Source organism: Heloderma suspectum, chromosome 6 (assembly GCF_057233095.1).
Source record: "Heloderma suspectum isolate Gila_16-S chromosome 6, 16-S_ref, whole genome shotgun sequence".
Classification (NCBI taxonomy): domain Eukaryota; kingdom Metazoa; phylum Chordata; class Lepidosauria; order Squamata; family Helodermatidae; genus Heloderma; species Heloderma suspectum.
In genome coordinates this window covers 44,321,392-44,340,037 of record NC_139463.1, presented here as the reverse complement: position 1 = coordinate 44,340,037, position 18,646 = coordinate 44,321,392, and the positions used below count along the sequence as shown (strand labels likewise).

The 18,646-nt window shown below is 48.2% G+C and overlaps 1 protein-coding gene across 6 annotated transcripts; it reads right to left on the bottom strand.

Annotated features, from left to right (window-relative positions):
- Positions 1-9,602: 9,602 nt before the first annotated feature.
- Positions 9,603-17,978, bottom strand: ANKRD39 (ankyrin repeat domain 39). Of its 6 annotated transcripts, none has more exons than XM_084804124.1 (6): positions 17,943-17,973; positions 16,544-16,716; positions 13,865-14,093; positions 12,897-13,000; positions 12,498-12,701; positions 9,603-11,543 (listed from the first exon to the last, which is right to left on the bottom strand). In XM_084804124.1, the coding sequence occupies exons 3-6, from the start codon at positions 13,965-13,967 to the stop codon at positions 11,397-11,399; spliced, it is 558 nt and encodes a 185-aa protein (XP_084660250.1). In that variant the 5' UTR covers positions 13,968-14,093; positions 16,544-16,716; positions 17,943-17,973; the 3' UTR covers positions 9,603-11,396. The 6 variants fall into 6 exon arrangements, with proteins under 6 accessions (XP_084660250.1, XP_084660249.1, XP_084660248.1 ...); XM_084804123.1 differs by having other exon boundaries at positions 16,544-16,636; positions 17,943-17,966; XM_084804122.1 differs by having other exon boundaries at positions 16,544-16,636; positions 17,823-17,944.
- Positions 17,979-18,646: the final 668 nt, after the last annotated feature.

Sequence of the window (18,646 nt, the reverse complement as noted above, 5' to 3'; positions counted from 1 at the left end):
GCCGCCTGCGGTGCCGCCATACGGAGATAACTGAAGACATTTTGGTGCCTGAGGCAGAAAATCCAAATATATCTTCATTTCTGGTATTTCTTGCCAACCTTCCTGAAATTTCATCAGTGCCCACTGAAGACTAGGGATGAGTGAGAGTTTTCTTTCAGCTCAGTTTTTATGTGAATTTGCCAAAATTTACAAAGTGTGTTTGTTTGTTTGTTTGTTTGTTTGCTTTATACCCCCACCTTTCCACCAAGGAATGGTGGAAAGGTGGGGCAAGTGCTCCATGCTCTGGGCAAAAAGAACATGAAATTTTAGAAACTGCATGTGGGAGAAACCAGCACTGACAGATTCATCCACCCAGGCCCAAGGCTTTGAGTGCTTAGAGCTGAAAAGTCTGGGTATGAATCCCGGTGTATTCCATTTTTTAAAAATGTAAAATATTTCTAGGCAATATTCAACCATGTTCATGAGCCAGTGTGGCATAGCGGTGAGAGTGTCGGACTGGAACTTGGGAGACCCGGGATTTAGTTCCCCCTCAGCACGGAAGCTCACTGGGTGATTTGGAGCCAGTCACTAACTCTCAGCTTAATCTACCCCACAGGGTTGCTGTGAGGTTAAAATGAAGAATCATGTACTCCACCTTGGACTCCTTGGAGGACAGGCAGGATATCGGTGTAACAAATAAATAGTGGTGAATTAGGGTTCCCACCTCTTTCTTTTTTGACAGGCTCCTCATTTTTACCTCTTTTTTTACCTCATTTTTACCTTATTTATTTTAAAATTTATTTTATTTATTTTTAAATGTCCTTTTTACCTCATTTATTTTTTACCTAATTTATTTTAAAATTTATTTTATTTTTTACCTCATTTATTGTTTACCTCATTTTTAACCTCTTTTTTTTTTTTTTGACAGGCTCATTGTTACCTCATTTTTACCTCATTTTTACCTTATTTATTTTTAAATTTATTTTATTTATTTTTAAATGTACTTTTTACCTCATTTATTTTTAACCTCATTTTTACCTCATTTATTTTTAAATTTATTTTATTTATTTTTTAAATGTCCTTTTTACCTCATTTATTTTTAACCTCATTTTTACCTCATTTATTTTTAAATTTATTTTATTTATTTTTAAATTTATTGTTTACCTCATTTATTGTTTACCTAATTTTAGCCTCTTTTTTCTGACAGGCCCCTCCTCCTTTTACCTCTTTTTTTTACCTTTTACCTCATTTATTTTAAATTTTATTTTATTTATTTAAAAAAAAAAACTTACCTCATTTTAACCTATTTTTTTCTGATAGGCCCCTCCTCATGTTTACCTCATTTATTTTTTTTATTTATTACCTTATTTTTAACCACTTTTTTCTGACAGGCTCCTCCTAATTTTTTACAGTGATACGGTAGGCAGGGACATTATGGCCTTCTCCATGCTGGGAATAGCAGGACCTATTGAATTTGTCCAGGGTAGACGGGTGAGAATGTGGCTTCAGTTCAATTTTATCAGAATTTACCAAAAATTCACAAAGTTGACATTCGGGAGGAAAAGAACTTGAGATTAAAATTAAACGAAATGCAGGAAGAAAGCAAAACTGACAGATTTGACCATCCCTGCCCAAGAGACATTTCGCTGCCTGACTGAAGTTGGGCCCAAATGGCGAACCCTTCCCGCAACTAGGACCAGGACTTTATATAAAAAGTAAGAACATAAGAAGAGTCCTGCTGGATCAGACCAAGGGTCCATCGAGTCCAGCATTCTGTTCACACAGTGGCCAACCAGCTGCCTGTGGGAAACCTACAAACAGGACATGAGTGCAACAGCACCCTCCCGCCCATGCTCCCCAGCAACTGGTGTACAGAGGCATACTGCCTCTGATCCTGGAGGCAGCACACAGCCATCAGGACTAGCAGCCAATGACAGCCTTTTCCTCTAGGAATTTGTCTAACCCCCTTTTAAAGCCATCCAAATGGGTGGCCATCACTACATCTTGTGGAAATGAATTCCATTGTTTAACTCCATCGTGCTGTGTGTGTGGAGAAATCCTTTTATCTGTCCTGAATCTCCTATCAATCACCTTCATGGGACAATCCCATTGGGTTCTAGTATTCTGAGAGAGGGAGAAAAATGTCTCCCTATCCACTTTCTCCACGCCATACATAATTTTGAAGCAGTTCTGCTGCAATATTCAGACACCAGTCCCTGCCTTCATCTTCCCCTACCCCTCATATGCCCCCTGAAGCAGATTGCTTGACCAGCTGACATGGTGGGCCCAGCCCTGGATCTAATGAACAGATGACAAAACACACAACCATGGGCGTCCTAAATGTGCCACCTGAAGCAGCCCACTGCTCCCTGTTGCGCCACTTGTGAACACACCATTGGGGGAGTAATGCGATAGCCTCACGGCATGGCCACCCTCACAGGCCAAGTATGACAGGAACGGCTCTTTTTCCCCCAGGCAATTTTGGTCGCCGTGACAGGGTCAATCGACTTGCTTCCTTCCTTCTTAGGCTAACCAGTGTCTGGGGAATGAACACACTGAGGTCTTGAGTGACCTCTGTGAGGCAGCAAGCAGGGCTTTGGCCTGATGCAAGCGCCCAAATAAGACACCTGCTGCACTACACAAATCTCAGAGCTGGCAGCGGCCTTGTGTTGTCAAGAGCTCATGGTGGTTATTCCTTCCTGTCTGCACAGATAAGGAAGTGGAGAGTGTTTTTCACCCTCCTAGTTAGCTTGGATCCCTTAACCACACACCACTGGGCTTTTCTGTGGAGCTGGGAACCCCACCCAACCAGAGGGTGCAATCCTATGCATATTTAGACAGAAAAAAGTCCTACAACGCCCAGCATTCGCCCACCAGCTATGCTGGCTGGGGAATGCTGGGCGTTGTAGGACTTTTTTCTGTCTAAACATGCATAACACTGCATCCTATGGAAGCAATCCTATGGCCCCTAGATATTGACTGAGGGGCCATAGGATAGTGGAGAGTCCCCCCTCTGAGGTTGAAGACAGCACTCCGACCTCAGAAGGGGGGGGTTGGAGCTCTGTCCACCTGACCCCTCACAGCTAGCATGGAAGGAACTGTGCCGGCAGCCTCAGAGGTCGAAAAATTGACCTCGGAAAGGGGGAAAAGAGGGCATTCCGGTGGGCGGGGCGGGGAGGAGACCAAAGAGGCCAAGCACAAGCTGTCCTGAGCTTCTTCCAGCCTCCTTCCCTCCCCGTCTGAAACACTGTTGCTAGACTGGCTAAAAAGCCCATCTAGTGAAAAACCCAGCAATCAGAGGACAGGGAGGTGAATATCGCCCTACTGGCTTCAGCCCGGCAAACTTGGATACACGGAAACCTCCAAGTTTGAAGGCTTCTGTCTCATGAGTGTGCAGCCCATAAGACTGCATCCTAAGTGAGTTCAAAATGTGAAGCTGCACATCCTCAAGAGTATTCCTTTTTATTAAAAAACCAGGGTCGGCAAACACTTTGGTGGTTGTTCTGGATTTTGTTCTGACGTAACAGGCATGTAGAAGCAATGCCTGGAATTGCAGTCAGGGGCTGTGGGGGAGCAGAAATGTTAGTGGTGTGCCTTACAACTGAAGAAATGCACATGGCCCATAAGACTATTAAGTCCAGGACCTAAATATATCTAGCTGCGCTATTGGCTCCATGTGAAGCGAAAAGGGGGCGGGGGGCGTTGATGGGGTTTTGCTGATCATGTGCTCCTGAAAACAGCCAACCTCGCTTCCCCCTCCAGCTCCAGATTGCACCGGGGGCGTCAACTTTCTTTCACCTCATTCCCATTAAAAGGATCTCAAGCGACGCAGCTGGAAGAGATCTCTCTATAGCAGCCTTTCCTAGCCTCGTGCCCTCAGGAAGTTTTGGACTTTTACCACAACACATCCGGGAGGGCACACTGAGGGAGGCTGAACTCAAGCAAAACTGGAAAACATCAGAAAGCGGAGAGATCCAGAAGTTACACTCCCTGTTTTGCCTTTGCCTGCCTAGCAAGGTAAGGCAGGGCTGGTCCTACCGCTAGGCAGAGTGAGACCAATTAGAACTACGATGAGTTGGACGGGGGGCAGGGAGGAGCACAGAATGGAGAGTGGACACCTAATTAAACTTCTACAGCATCTTGGCTTTCATCTAAAAGAAGCATGTTCCTGGGTCTTATGGCTGCAAAGATGTGTTTGAGAAAATGTTGGTATTGCCTAGGGAGAACCAGAGAGGTGGTAGCTTGATAAGATGTTCAGTGGATTAGGGAGTGGGTTTTCAGTGTCCTTACTTTCCTGTGGTTAGCAGAACCAGAATTATGCAAAACAGCAAACATAGCGGAATAAGGGTGCAATCCTATGCATGTTTAGATGGAAAGAAAGTCCTACAACCCCCAGCATTTCCCAACCAGCTATTGCCCACAGACCAAAGTCCTACAATTTCTTTTGTCTCTAGCCACCAGAAATGTGTTAAGAATGTACCAAACATCCGTGGCAGTCACAAGCACCCATAAGGAGGTTTGTTAATGTGCGGGGGGAGAGAGAGATTGTGGCGGCGGGACTAGGAAATGTGGGATTGTGCCATTCCTGGGGCTGCATTTAGACACACAAGTGACTGGCTGACCAGAGCTGATAACACATTATAACAAAAGTTACCATGATGAATTTTTTAGGTAAAACTTATCAGATATTTGTTAATAATTTACTAGTTGTAGAAAATAGAAAGGTTAATTGCTGCCATTTGGGAAACTGGTAGGTTACCTTCTAAACAAAATACAGAGTAAGTTAACTAAACTTGATTGACAATAAAAAGGGTTGAAAAGAGCTCATCGCTATATACGTGGCCCATTGCTTTAGGATATCGGCTGATATATCATAAGTTAACCCAGAGGTATTTTTTGTCATCAAGATGATGCTGTTGCCATGAAAAATACTCTTAAATTACATACCCCCCATGCAATCTTACATTTACTCACGAGGAACAGACCTTTAACTTTTCCTGAGAAATCTTGCCTGTCTTTCTCCGCCCCCCCCCCGCCCCCAATCTCTTTGGCCCTGAGCCCTGCACTCTTACACCCAGTGGAGGCTGGTGGCTCCGATGTCAGTGGGGCAGCGAATCCACTCTGGGATTAGTCAGGACCAGTCAGAACTCTAAAGGAGCTCTCCAAAGTGCTTCGCAGGGGAAGGGGTGCTTTGTACATTGGGTAGCTGCTTTAGAGTTCTGCCTGGTTCTGACTGAAACCTGGAATGGATTCACCGCCCCACTGACATCGGAGCCACCAGCCTCCACTGCTCACACCACAGTACCCCTGGGGGTTTAACCCCATAATGTGGCCCAGTCCTGAATCAGAGACCTATCCACACCCAAAGAACGTTCAAAGAGCCCATCTCAGACTGGTACTCCCAGTTACCCCTAGCCACCCCATTCTAATCTCTTACCAACTGCTGAATGCTGAAAATCTCCATGGTCCCCACTTTTCCGGTGCCACAATGCTCACTCCCCGGCAGCTTTCCTGCACAGCCGTTTTTATTCCAGCCTTGGGAGGGGGGGATTGGGGCTGTAGTCCAAAGCTCCCCCCACTGGGCCTAGCAAACTGGATAATTCAGGTGCCATGTCACACCAGCTAAAATAACTTCATACTTCAAAGGTTTGTAGAGCGTGATGGTGAGGGAAGGGAGAGTGCCAGTAATGAGATTCCCAGACCCAGAGAGTGGGGGACTTGCACAGTTATTTGGACGGGAGGCCCGGCGAGTGAAAGGTTACAGATAAAACAGGGCACGGGCTCTTCCGAACCTCCCATGGTGGGCTGCAGCCCATTGGGACAGGCAGGAAGAACCATGAACCCAGCAATGCTGAGAATCTACGGGAACTGAGCCCTTCCTATCTCCGTATGCTGTCATCTAGAAGGATGCTAAAATCTGCCCTTTTTGAGTTTGATATTTTAATTGCTGACTGATGCCAGCCTACGTTTTCATCAGTGGAAGCCACCCTGTAAGCCAGTTATAGGCAGGTTAGGAATTTTAAACAAATAATGAAACATGAGCAAGCAGGCTGACCATTTTGGGAATATCATCCTTATACTATCAGCATTCACACAAAAGGTGAGAACAACCATCAAGTCTTCAAGGAAAAACTTGAAATGAGGCAGGCAACCTCTGCTAATTTGGTCAGCAGCACATCCCCATTTTCTTAAGCAGCCAGACCAAGAATAGGTCACATTTATAAAGCACTTTTAGAGTGTTTGAAGCATTTCATATGTGAGCCTTTCCCATTACGCATGATCAGAAGACACATCTTTGCTCGAGCCTTCCCTTCTCCAATATTCAATCTACAAGAGGAAGGGCCTTCTCGATGGTGGCACTCACTGTGGGGAACTATGTAATGACTGTTGGGAACATTGCAACCTCGTCTGCACGTTACTGGAAGGGGGCAGTGTTACAGTTAGTTAATTCATAGGAATTTTGACCACAGCTAGCCTGAGGATAGCCTACAAAGTGGTCTCCTCTGATGTCTTCCTTTTGCTCCTCCTCTTCCGCCCCCGCCTTCCACAATTGCTGGGAACACATGTATTTGCTCTCTCGCTCCTGCTGGTGTAACGGAACACAAAATGGACTGAACAAACGCTTTTGAAATTCTATGCTGTACTTGCATTGTATATGGAAGAATATTTGTGAGTAAAACTGTTTTCTTCCCTTTACTAAAGAAGGGTGTGGTCTCCTTTTATCATCCTAAGATAGCCTGTGTGCCTGGTAAATGCTCGTTCTGTTTTGCCTTTTTGTTTTTCCCTGCTAATTGCTTTTCTAACAGGAGGCATCATTACCAAAGAATCCTATCAATGATTAGGGTTGATCAGCGTTTTCCACCTATTGCAGATGGAGAAGCTGAGCCTGAGAGAAAGCACTGTGACCTAGGAAGTTCTCATTTCAAATCACATCACCAGATGTGTGGATTTGCAGGCACGGCTTCATTTCTGAGTCTACCAACTGAAGGAAACATAACTGATCAAATCTCAGCTTGGCTATAGGGCCACTGCACAGTCTTGCCATCATTATTTTATTCATTACATTTATATCTGCCTTTTTTCCTCCTTAAGGAACCCTAGGTGGCATACATCATTCTCCAACTCTCCATTTAATCCTCACAACAACCCTGTGAGATAGGCTGGGCTGAGACTCTGTGACTGGCCCCAATCACCCAGTGAGCTTCCACGGCTGAGTGGGGACTAGAACCCGGATCTCTCAACTCCCACTCCAACGCTCTAGCCACAGGCCCCCTCATCTGTACTTGTGGGCTAATAATACTGACCTACCTTAGAATGTTTCTGTAGGGGTTCCTAAGATAATGTACATGAAGCACTTTGAACCAAGAGACTGACCTATGAATTAGGAGGTTCAAAACCTACTTCTGCCTTGAACTTACCAGCTGGTAAGTCGGAGAAATCCGCAATAGAACCAGATGAGTTTGGGTTTTCATGAATCCGACCTGCAGTTTCCACAGTGGATCGGCTTTTCCCCTGATGGGGAGGATTTTGTGGACTTGCAGACTGATTCTCTAACTGTCCCAAATTTTGTGCAATTTTGCCCTAGCAAAATATACCACAACAACAAAACAGCAAAAAAAAATCTGCATTTCCCCCATAGTCTAGAGCGTGAAAATGTGCATTTGGGGGGAATTCGCATTTTCACACATGAGAAATTGAGCAACTGTGCATTTGCACAAATTTGCAGTCAAACAAACAGTCGGATTTTGGTGATGGGCAACAGAACGAAAGGCGCCCAACAGTCTGTGAAACACAGAGATTTTACACAGTCCCTACCAGCTAGTCTTGGGCCAGCTTCTCTCCCCCAGCCTCGGGCCCAGTCCCCACCCCACCCTTGCCACCAGGCCAGCCATACAAGGTCAGCAATACTGGCCAACCTTGCAGGACTGTGAGTGTTGCAATAATGCAGGGGTGGGGGACCTCTATCAGCTCCAGGGCCAAATTCAGAGCTCTCGGGAGCCACATTCCCGCGGTGGGCTGGGCAAAAGGGCTGAAGGCAAAAATACGAAACATACCGGCATATTGTAGCATCAAGCTCTCCCTGCCAGTCACTGCGCCTTCAAAGAGGCCTTTCAACTTGTTTGAATAAGGAAAAACTGCACAAAAGCTGGGAAACCCCCAAGTAATCAGTGCTCAGGGGAACAGGGATGTGGCCAGAAGGGGCATGGCCTTCTGAGTGACCCCCGATTGCCAGATTTGTCCCCCAGGGTTGAGGTTCCCCACGCCTGCAATAATGCATGGAAAGACCTTCAAACACTCTAAAGTGTGGCGTAAATACGAAGCATTATAAGCCCAGTGTAACCACAGTCTTCGTGGTGGAGCCACACAGGGTTTCCTCCGGCATCAGCTGACACCGGAGAGTTTGGGAGCAGTCCCCTGAAAAAAGGAGAGGAAGAAAAAGATGGAACAGGGAGATCTGTGATCCCAGAATGTCGCTCCTGGTTTCCGAGGACAGCACAGCTTCTGCTGAGCCTGTTACTGCCTGATCCTTCTGCGTTGATGGATAGGAAAGGTGTACGGAGGGGAAACGAACCCGGATGAATGCACCTCTAGCCCCATCCAGCCCCACTTCGGCTGTCAAAGGCCAGTATAACATGGTTCCAGTAGGGAAGGGACAGGGTTACAAGGTTTTGAAAGCCTGGATACTGTGTCACTAGGGCTGCTGAAAAGTTCATATTACAGGTACGGGACGAGCAGGATGGAAATAGCCCCTAGATAGGATGATATTCAATCCTGGGGTGATGCGACTCCATTTCCTACCCACCAAAGCACTCAAGGTGACAGAGAGATGGCACCATTCAGCCTCAGGAAGGGTGTGAACTGGCAGCTTTGGAAAAGAGGCAGCTGAGCCTGGGCGGGGGGGCGGAGGTGGCGGGTTCAAAACCTAGCAGCTCTTTATCCTTCAAAGGTTTGGGGGAAAAGGACAGGGGGAAAAGGACTGACGCAAGGCTCCCCTTTGCTTATCCCCACGGCCCACACTGCACTAAGATCGCTCCGCTCAATAAACAGTATACTGTTACAGGAGAGCGCAGTATCAGCTATACCAACGAGGGCCCAGTCACCTGCTGCAACGCACTAATGTGATAGATGCCGTCGCTGGCCAGTTATGCCCTCCTCCAGTTTCCAGTTTCTGTACAGCACATGGTTCATCCTCTCGGTAAGATGAATGGACACAAATTCGGAGAATAAAACTGGAAGCACGCAGAAACTAGCAAGTAAACGTGTATGCTCTCCCAGGACACTCCAATTTCCATCTTGTGATGACTCTACTCAGTACCTAGGGATGCTGTTCACGCAACCCTCTGTACCCTCCCCTGGGTGCATGTTCAATTCAATTCAGTGGGGCTTACTTCTGAGTAGACATGCAATGGGGGGAGGTGAAGGTGATGCCCAGCAGGTACGATCTACTTAATATAGGTAAAGAGTCATATTTGTTGACTCCATCCACTTGGCCTCTGCACACACACACCACTGGAATGCAGCCCCCCCCCCCCAACCCTTTCCACATCACAAGTCAACCCTTGTGCTGAAAAAGGTTCTTGACAGCCAAATTAGACTTGGCACAGGAGACAAAACACCTCACAATGGTTCTTATTTTACTTTAATGCAGCTGTGTGTGCATGTGTCCAAATTTAGAGCAGCAAGGCAGGGCGTGCTCAACCCTTTCCCCACATGCCGTTTTCCTATCAGCATCCCCCCGCCCCCAGGTGCTTTTTAACCCACAGGAGAAAGATACTGGATCCACGTATCTTTTCAGCTGGGGGAGGGGGAGCAACTGGGGAAAGAGTGATTTTCAGTGGACAAACAGCTTGCAGGGGAAAGGTGAGATCAGTGTGTGCGTGCACACGCCCTGCTGCACCAGTCCCATTCAACAGCACCTTGGATAGCTCCTTTAGAGTTCTAACTGGTTCTGACTGAAACCCGGAACGGGTTCAGTACCCCACTGACATCGGAGCCACCAGCCTACATTGCCCTTAAGGGTGCTCAAAATATGCTGCACACAGCAGCTGCCTGACATTGCCCGATTGCCCTCAAAGTAATTAGCCTGCCATTTTTTTACTAGCCTACTAAGGGTTGGCAGAGGAGGGATGGAGAGCGGCACGTCCCTCCTCTAGCAGCCTGCTTGATTTCTATGCTGGGTGCAGAGGGAGGAATGGAGCATTCTAACCCTCCTTTGCCAGCCCACTCACTTGTCTCTGTGGAATTCCATGCATTCATTTCCATAGAATTCCTTGTTGCCTATGGTGACCTGGATAGTCCTTAAATGCAAGGCTGATACAGTCCAACAGGGCAAACTTCACTGTCTGGGGTCTGGAGACTGTATAAACAAGCCCTAACTCATCTGGAAAGAATTCAAGAGGACAGAGTGTCTTCCAATGTATTTTAAAATTCAAAATGCATTATTGGAATCCATTGTTTGGATAGCAAAACATTCCTTCTATTTGTTTCGTATTACTTGCTTCACATGCATGTTAAGATTAGAGATGTCACCCATTTAAAACTTGCTTTAAGTCTTGGATTTAGTAAACTAAACAATTACATTGGCATAAGTTGCATTTGCAAAGAACACTTCTAAAGAAAATAAAAGTATATTTGTGTTTTTATGTTGGCGTGCATGTGTCACAGAAGGCATCCTCTTAGAAGAGGCATTCTGGCTTCTCCCAGACACAGGAGGGAATGCCTCTTTCCAAAGGGCCCTTGCTACCAAACGTTTTTACACATTGTTGTATTAAAAATAATTTACACTTTTAAAAATTCTGCTGCATGATTAATCCAGGGAACCTTTTTAGCCAATCAAGACGTTGTTAGCTGATTAAGTATAAATGCTGCAGCCCAAGTTATAATAGTAACAATTATTAAGGTAACGATGCTAAAGGATCACCAGGGGAAAGTCTAAAGGGGGAGAGACGGAGGAGACCATGACAGGGGCTGCAGGGTGGGCAGGGAAGCAACACAACAGAATGCTGATGGCTCCAATCAAAGGGCACCAAACACTTTAATACAGCCCTGATTCCAAGAGGGGCTATCGACTCCTTCCGAAACGGTGCCACCTCCCAGTCAGAGCCAGCCCATTTGGCCACTTTTGGGGAAGGGAATGGTCCCTTGTAACTCTACTAGGTCCTTTTGGGCAGCAACCATGATTCTAGCATGATTCCTACCCACCCAAAGACACGCCAATGCCCCTCTCCCATCCATGGCTCCTAAAACTAGGCCAGGGAGAGCACCTGAAGGATGTTCTTAGCCAATTATATCCTCTACAACACAGCTAGGGGTCAAAAGGGAATTTGGTTCAGTTGCTTCTTTGTAATACTAGAACATGCTAGGAGGGAGATGGGGGAGGACAGGGAGTCCTCTGTGGACATCGATGAACAAGTCACTCAGTCCAAAAGCTTCCTCCTCAAGCCTTCGTTCTTGTCAGGAACCAAGTCTCCGGCGCGCCTGAGGTTCTTGTCCCGCACATGCCTCAGGTCTAAGTTATGCTCCAGCAAGAGTTGGCAGAGCTCCTGGTGCCCGTTCTCTGCGGCCTGGAGGAATAGAGGGAAAGGTCCTCAGCACAGGCCCTTGGGCCCCACTCAGACTCATGGAACAGGCCTCATGGGAGGGGAGGGGCCAAAGAAGAGTGAACAAGCCAGGGAAATGGCCTCTTACGACAAGGGAAATAATGGCATCTTATTGCCACCAATAAGGAAAACCCACAACAAATTTGGAATTGTAAGGCAGACATTAAGCCTGTTTCTTTACCTCCCCTCTGCTGCTACTCCCACCCCCTCACACACACACATCGCCTTCCAGATGGTTTGGTCTACGACTCCCAGCATTCCCGAGCACTGGCCATGTGGGCTGGGGCTGATGGGAGTTGAAGGCCAAAACATCTGGAGGGCACCAGCTTGGGGAAGGCCAGTCTGCACTGACCGGCAGCAACGGCTCTCAGGGGCTTCAGACAGGAGTCTTTCCCAGCCTTCTGTGGAGATGCCGGGCCCTTAGCTTGGGACCTCCTGCACCGAAAGAGTGGTCTCCGCCACTGAGCCGGTAGCCCCAAACACCTGGAGGATTGCAAGCTGCCCACCCCGCATTAAAGAGAGGGCTCAGAGCACATACCCAGCGCTGTGGGCCTCTTTTTCATTGTCCATCTTGATCCATATTTGTTGTATGGACCCAAAATTTAGCTAAGTGTATAAATTCGGCTTGGCAAAACGCAGCCAGCTTCTAACCTAAATGCAATGCGCTCTTCCCACCAACTGCCTTATTTATTTATTTCATTCTTACACCGCCCCAAAAAACAGAAAATACAATATAAAATATAATAGATTAAAACGACAGAATAAAAAGACAGCCCTGCAGCGAGCGCCTTAGAAATGCGATCTCCCCTCCCCGCAGGCGAAGCCACGCGACCCCAAGGGCCGAGGCCACCATTCCGACAACGACCTGCTCGCATGGGAGCGGGAGAGGAGGTGGAGGAGCCGTTCCGCAAGCCAGACCTTGTGCAGGCAGGTGCTCCCGTCGTCGTCCACGGCCGCCGGGTCAGCTCCGTGAGCCAAGAGCAGCTGGGCTACATCTATGTGGCCACAGTAAGCCGCGCGGTGGAGGGGGGTGGCCCCACCATGGGTCCGGGCGTCACAGGCGGCTCCGCTCTCCAGGAGGAAACGGCAGACGTCGTAATGCCCGTGGCGGCTGGCGTAGTGCTGCACGACAGGAGACGTGATGCTTCAGACTGGAGCTGTACACCCAGCGCCTCCCCCCCGCAAGAGGCGGCAAGTGCAGGCACTTGGGTTGGTGGGACGCTGGGTTGTCTCCACACTGGTCAGATTTGGTCAAGCAGATGCTAGCGGCAAACCCCTGGAGTCCTTCTGAAAACCTTTGTTCCTGGATAAACTTACCAAAGCTGTGTATCCAAAGGGGTCCTGCTCATTGGGACTGCCGTGGTTCAGGACCTGTCTTTTGACCCGCTCAAGATCTCCGTTCAGAGCAGCACACCAAATCCCTAGACAAAACAAACCATTCTTTAATGTTTCAGTTTCTGATCAACCCCATTCCAAGGCCTCACGGTGGGGAACAGCGCCGTAAAAGAGCTACAACATTTAATCGGTGAGATTAACCTTTAATCATCTAGAAAGGTGCCCGTGATAAATGGGACAGGATTTATTTTTTTTTAAACATGATTAGTGCAAATGCAGATGGCCACTGCACCATCTTAAAACACGCATTCCTCCTTTTCTCTCTCCCTGCCCCCCACCCCAAGAATGACTCTTGCCAGATGATGCCCTGGAGGCCCCCAGTATGCAGACTGAACACTCCGTGGGTGTAGGGCAGTTTCTGTTGAGGGCTACATTCCCTCATGGGTAATTTGTCCAGGTCAGCATGTCAATGGAGGGCAAGGCTGAGTCAGCAGTAGGCAGGACCAAAGCCTTTCACCCTCTTTCCCTCTCTTTCTGCCACCCCCCTTTCTCTCTCTTTCTGCCATCCCCCTTTCTCTTTTTCTCTTGCTCTTTCAGCCATCCTTTTTCTCTTGCTCTTTCAGCCATCCTTTTTCTCTTGCTCTTTCAGCCATCCTTTTTCTCTTTCTTTCTGCCATCCTTTTTCTCTTTCTTTCTGCCACCCTTCTCTCTCTCTCTCTCTCTCATTTTCAAGGGGCCACAAGAGTGTCTGCTATGTTGATACAATGCATAAGTAACTTATGGAACTCACTGCATCAAGGTACAGTGATGACTAGTAGCTTACATGGTTGCTTTTACCTCCAGGTAGAATAAAGATATAGGGAGGAGGGGAAGAGAGGCACTAAGCTAAAGAGAGTATCCTTGTCCCCTCTACAGACTCCCAACAGAGCCAATCCCCCGTGCTTCCATACCTCTCTCAAAATCCATCTCATCCAGAGTCTGGTGAACACTTGGAACTGCCATGTGGTGGGAGCAGCAGGAGCCATCCTTGTGGTGTCCTGGTGATGAGTCCATGCTTGCCCCCTCTTGGGGGTCCTATCTTGTGAGAACCCTATAACTGTGCACAACAGCTGCGGAGGGCAGGACATGGGCCGCGGAAGCCACTCTCCTGCGTAACAGCTGCAAAAAGCATTTCAGCTCCTGGAACAAGGATGACAGTTCTTTATTATGGTCTGAAACAAACACGCACACACACGATGTGAGAAAGCAACATTTCTAAGCATATAAGGCCTAGCCAGTGACAGAGGAAGCAGAATATTAATAACTGTTCAAGTTATCTGACTGACTGGGTTCGGGCAATCATGGGGGTAAAAGAGGCCATTGTGGCTTCTTCCCCCACCCCAGCATGTGCCACGTGCACAACCTAATGACCTGCGATACTGTGCGGGTTGCTGTGTCAACCAAACTAGTGCGGCGCACACCAGGGGTGGCGTCTTACCCACAACACAACCCATGACTTGTAGCAGGGGTTCTGGCATTGGTAAGAAGCGACCCTCACTGCACACCGTGCCAGGTTCAGACAACGTGGCAACCCATGAGGCATCACGAGTAGTTATGCATGTCACAGTCGTGCGCACGCCACAATCTGGGGAGGGCAAAGAAGCCACAATGGCTTCCTTTACCCCTGTGATTTTCAAACACCCCCACAGTGTCTTACTCTGGGCAACTTCAGGGCACCTTGGCCAAGTGGAAGAGAAACTCCAGTCCTCGTCCACCTACCTGAGAATGCACAGCTCCCCCCACCTTCCAATGTGGGGTTTAGAGGGATATTAGGGTAAACCCCAGACATGGGTAGCCGTGAGCACGTTTCACCCAGATGCCTCTCATACGGCGAAACACTTTGCAGTTCTAATTTTCACAGCAGGCTCAGGGCAGTATCCGGCACTGCTGGTCCACTTACGCTATGATGTACCAGTAGCGTAAACAACCTCTAGTAGTATGCCAATAGCGTAAGCAGGCCAGCAGCGCTGGATCCTGCCCTCGGTCTCCTATACTGCCCTGGAAGCAGCAGCATTTGTCAAAGAGCCATAATCAGTGGTAGAGAACATGGTTGGCGTGCAAAAGGTACCGGATTCAATTCCTGACACCTCCAGGTAAAACTGGGGAAGACCCCTGCCTGACAGCCTGGAGAGCTGCAGTCAGTGCAGCAGATGAGACACTTGGTTCTAGAGATGCATTGCAAGTGGAACTTCATCCTGCCTTTCTCTCCGTGCCAGAAAAAAGACCACTGGCTGCTTAATTTCTGCGCCTCAAGCTGCCGATAAAGCCAGACAGTGCAACGTGCCACCCACACACCCAAATAGTCCCCCGGCCATATGAGAGTGTTTGCTAGGAGCAGGTTTCCAGGCAGACAGCAAAACAAGAGGGTGTCCAGTGCCCAGTGGGCCGCCATCCATGGCTAACAAGCAACGGATGGTGTCACACTAGGCAACCGTCTGTTAAAAGAAGGGGAGCAGAGCTGTTCAAAAAGGCGACAACTCCAGAAAAAGCTTTACCCACTGAACTGCTCCCCGCCCCACACACACCCTGGAGCTTTCTCTATTTTGCAGGGGAAATCACGGATTGCTACTCCCTGCCCCTGGCCAAACATTGTTACATTATCTTTCCTTGTCAGGGCAGATGCCGCGCGAAAACAGTGAGTGTAAATTATTCTCTCTCTGTCCAGAGCTCCTAAAAATCAAATATTTGCATGGCGGGAAGCAGAGACATCAAATCTCCGATTCAGATGCGTGTCAATGCGCAGGCATGCCATCAGGACACCATGCAGCGCCTGCCACTTTACTTCCTGCAGGAGCTGAGGTCTGTTTCAAACATTTGATACACCTTAGGGCAATCAAGGCTGAGACCAACTTCAGCTTTTACTACTACCACTACTGTGGTCCGGTGTTGAAATCAGTGGAAGAAAAGCAACTGCAGCATCAATTGATACAGCATACTGGGGAATGGGGCAGTCAGTGATCAGCAACAGGAGCTCAGTGGTAGAGCATGTGTTTTGCATGCAGAAGGCTCTAGGTCCTATCCATTGTATAGTTAAAAAGAGCCTTAGAGGGCAAGGGCAAGAAGGGGAAACTACGTCAAATATTAGGTTCAAACTGACATTTAGAAAAGGGGCCATAACTCAGTCAGGGAGCACACACTTTGCATGCAGCCCCCAGGTTCGATCTGGTTAAAAGGATCAGGTAACAGGTGATGAGAAAAGCCGAGGGTTTGGAGAGCTCCCTCAGAGTAGATCAGCTTTCCCCAACCTTCCAAGTGTATTGGATTGCAACTCCCATCATTCCTGGTCAAGATGGCCATGCTTGCTGGGCATGATGGGAGTTGTAGTCCAACACAACCAGAGTGCACCAAGTTGGGAAACAGGGGAATAGACAATACTGAATTAGATGGATAAATAATCTTGATGATATAAGACAGGAGTGGGCAGACTTCAGGCTTGGGAGGTCTTTGCCCTTTACTAGTGCTGTGCCGAAAATTTCTCCCATATTTTTTTTGGCCATTCTTGTTCAATTTGATAGAAAAGAAATTGCTTTCGAAAAGAAATTCAGCGGTGAAGAATTCTCATGGGTTGGGTTCAGGGTTCTTGTGCTTACCTTACTTAGGAGGTGGCAAGGGATGTGTGAGTGTCCTTTCTTTCATCGTACAATCATCTCTGTGGCACCCTGTGGCCTCCTCAGCTTCCCACACTTCAATTAAACCCCAGGGGAAGACATAGGGCTTTTTTCAGATCAGGAAGCACAGGCAGCCCGAGAGGCTGCAAGAGCAACTGGGAAATGTGTAATAGAAAGAAAACACACGCACACAGCACCCTTCACCACATCACAGTGACTAGGTAAGGCCAAAAACACCACCAAATTAATTATAAAATGCTCTGAGAATGATGCAGAAAAGTGGAAGCCTCAACACTTATAGTGGCAGCAGAAAAAAGCACACACCCTTAGGAACAAAACGAAGAAGCTGTGCTACAACCCCTGCCAATTATGAGTCCTATCTATGAAATCTGTTGGAGAATTTTTCCTTCCCTAGGAGAAATTGGGAGAAATTGTCCCCCCAATTTCTCTGCCCACAAATAGGCTCGAGAGTTTTGAGAGGCTATTTGCACACAACTCTACTTTTTACTAGAATCCCGAAACCCACCAGTCAGAGCCTGGTGCAAAACACGTATGTTTAGAACGAAAGGATTCCAAGCCTGGGAATTTGTCCTGATTATGAGAACAGCACAGACCTGACGGTCCTTCCACACAAAAACCCGTGCCTGATTATAACAAGTTTTCTTCATTTGAGCAGTGTCATCTAGGTGGGGGCATTTCGCTGCCACTAACAGCCCGGAGTCAGAAAGCCCTTGCTGATCTACGTAAGAATATAAGCAGGGCCCTGCTGGATCAGACCAGGTCCATCTAGTCCAGCATTCTGTTCACACAGTGGCCAACCAGCTGTCGGCCAGGAACCCACAAGCAGGGCATGAGTGCAACAGCACCCTCCCACCCATGTTCCCCAGCCACTGGTGTACAGAGGCTCACTGCCTCTGGTACTGGAGGTAGCACAGAGCCATCAGGCCTAGTGGCCATTGAAAGCCTTCTCCTATTGCAAACCATCCCAGTAGATCCAGATCCACCTTCTGCCCACCACCGCCTTGCCCAGCAGTTCCCATCAGCCCTGGCCACTGGCCATGCTGGCTGGGGCTGACAGGAGCTGTAGTCAGGTTGGGGAAGGCTGACTGAGGGGTACATCCCGCCTTCTCCAACTTGGCGCCCTCCAGATGTGTTGCACTACAAGCTATGCTGGCTGGGGATTATGGGAGTTGTAGTCCAACACATCTGGAGGGCGCCAAATTGGAGAAGGCAATAAGACAACTCTGGGAGTCCTGCTAACCTCAAACCTGCAAGGAGGGTGTTGCTGAGATGCTTCCAAGGCCCCCGCCCAGGAATCGCCTGGAAGCTCAACTGCCCCCGGGAAAAGAGCCCACCCCGACCCATGCAGCCGCCATCTTACCTGATACAGACATCCGTGTCGCCCAATCAGGGAGGAGCTGGGCGGGGGAAGAAGACTGATACGGTGGCAAAGAAAAAAAAAAGCTTCGGGGGCGGAGCTAGAGTTGTCTCGCGTGCAGTAGCGGCAAATCTCCACTAGAGGGGGCGAGGAACTCAGGAATGTTTCTCTCTCCGAGTCCGACTGCGACCTGCCTGTAGCTGCGGCTTTGCTAACTCGGTGAGATCTAGCTTCATGAATATATCAACCGCGGTTTGCGGGAGCGAAAGTTGTTCTTTTGTTGCCTCTTCAAAGGCAGAGGTTAATTTAAGCCAGGATTCACCCCTCCAACTTTTAAAAAATCTAATCCTCTTTTCTCTCTCTCTCTCAATGGCTGCAATGCAACTGAAGTGTGTCTTCCTGAGCATGTGCAGAGTTCATTTTCTTGACTGCTAAGTAATCCAGAGCCGGTGGTGACACATCCAGGGTTATTTATGTGAATCTTCCCGGCATGCTTGAGCTGTGAGACTCTCCTGCTTGTGGGTTTCCATGGTTTGCAATAGGAGAAGGCTTTCAGTGGCCACTGGTCCTGATGGCTATGTGCTACCTCCAGTACCAGAGGCAGTGAGCCTACATATACCAGTTGTTGGGGAACATGGGTGGGAGGGTGCTGTTGCACTCATGCCCTGCTTGTGGGTTCCTGGCCGACAGCTGGTTGGCCACTGTGT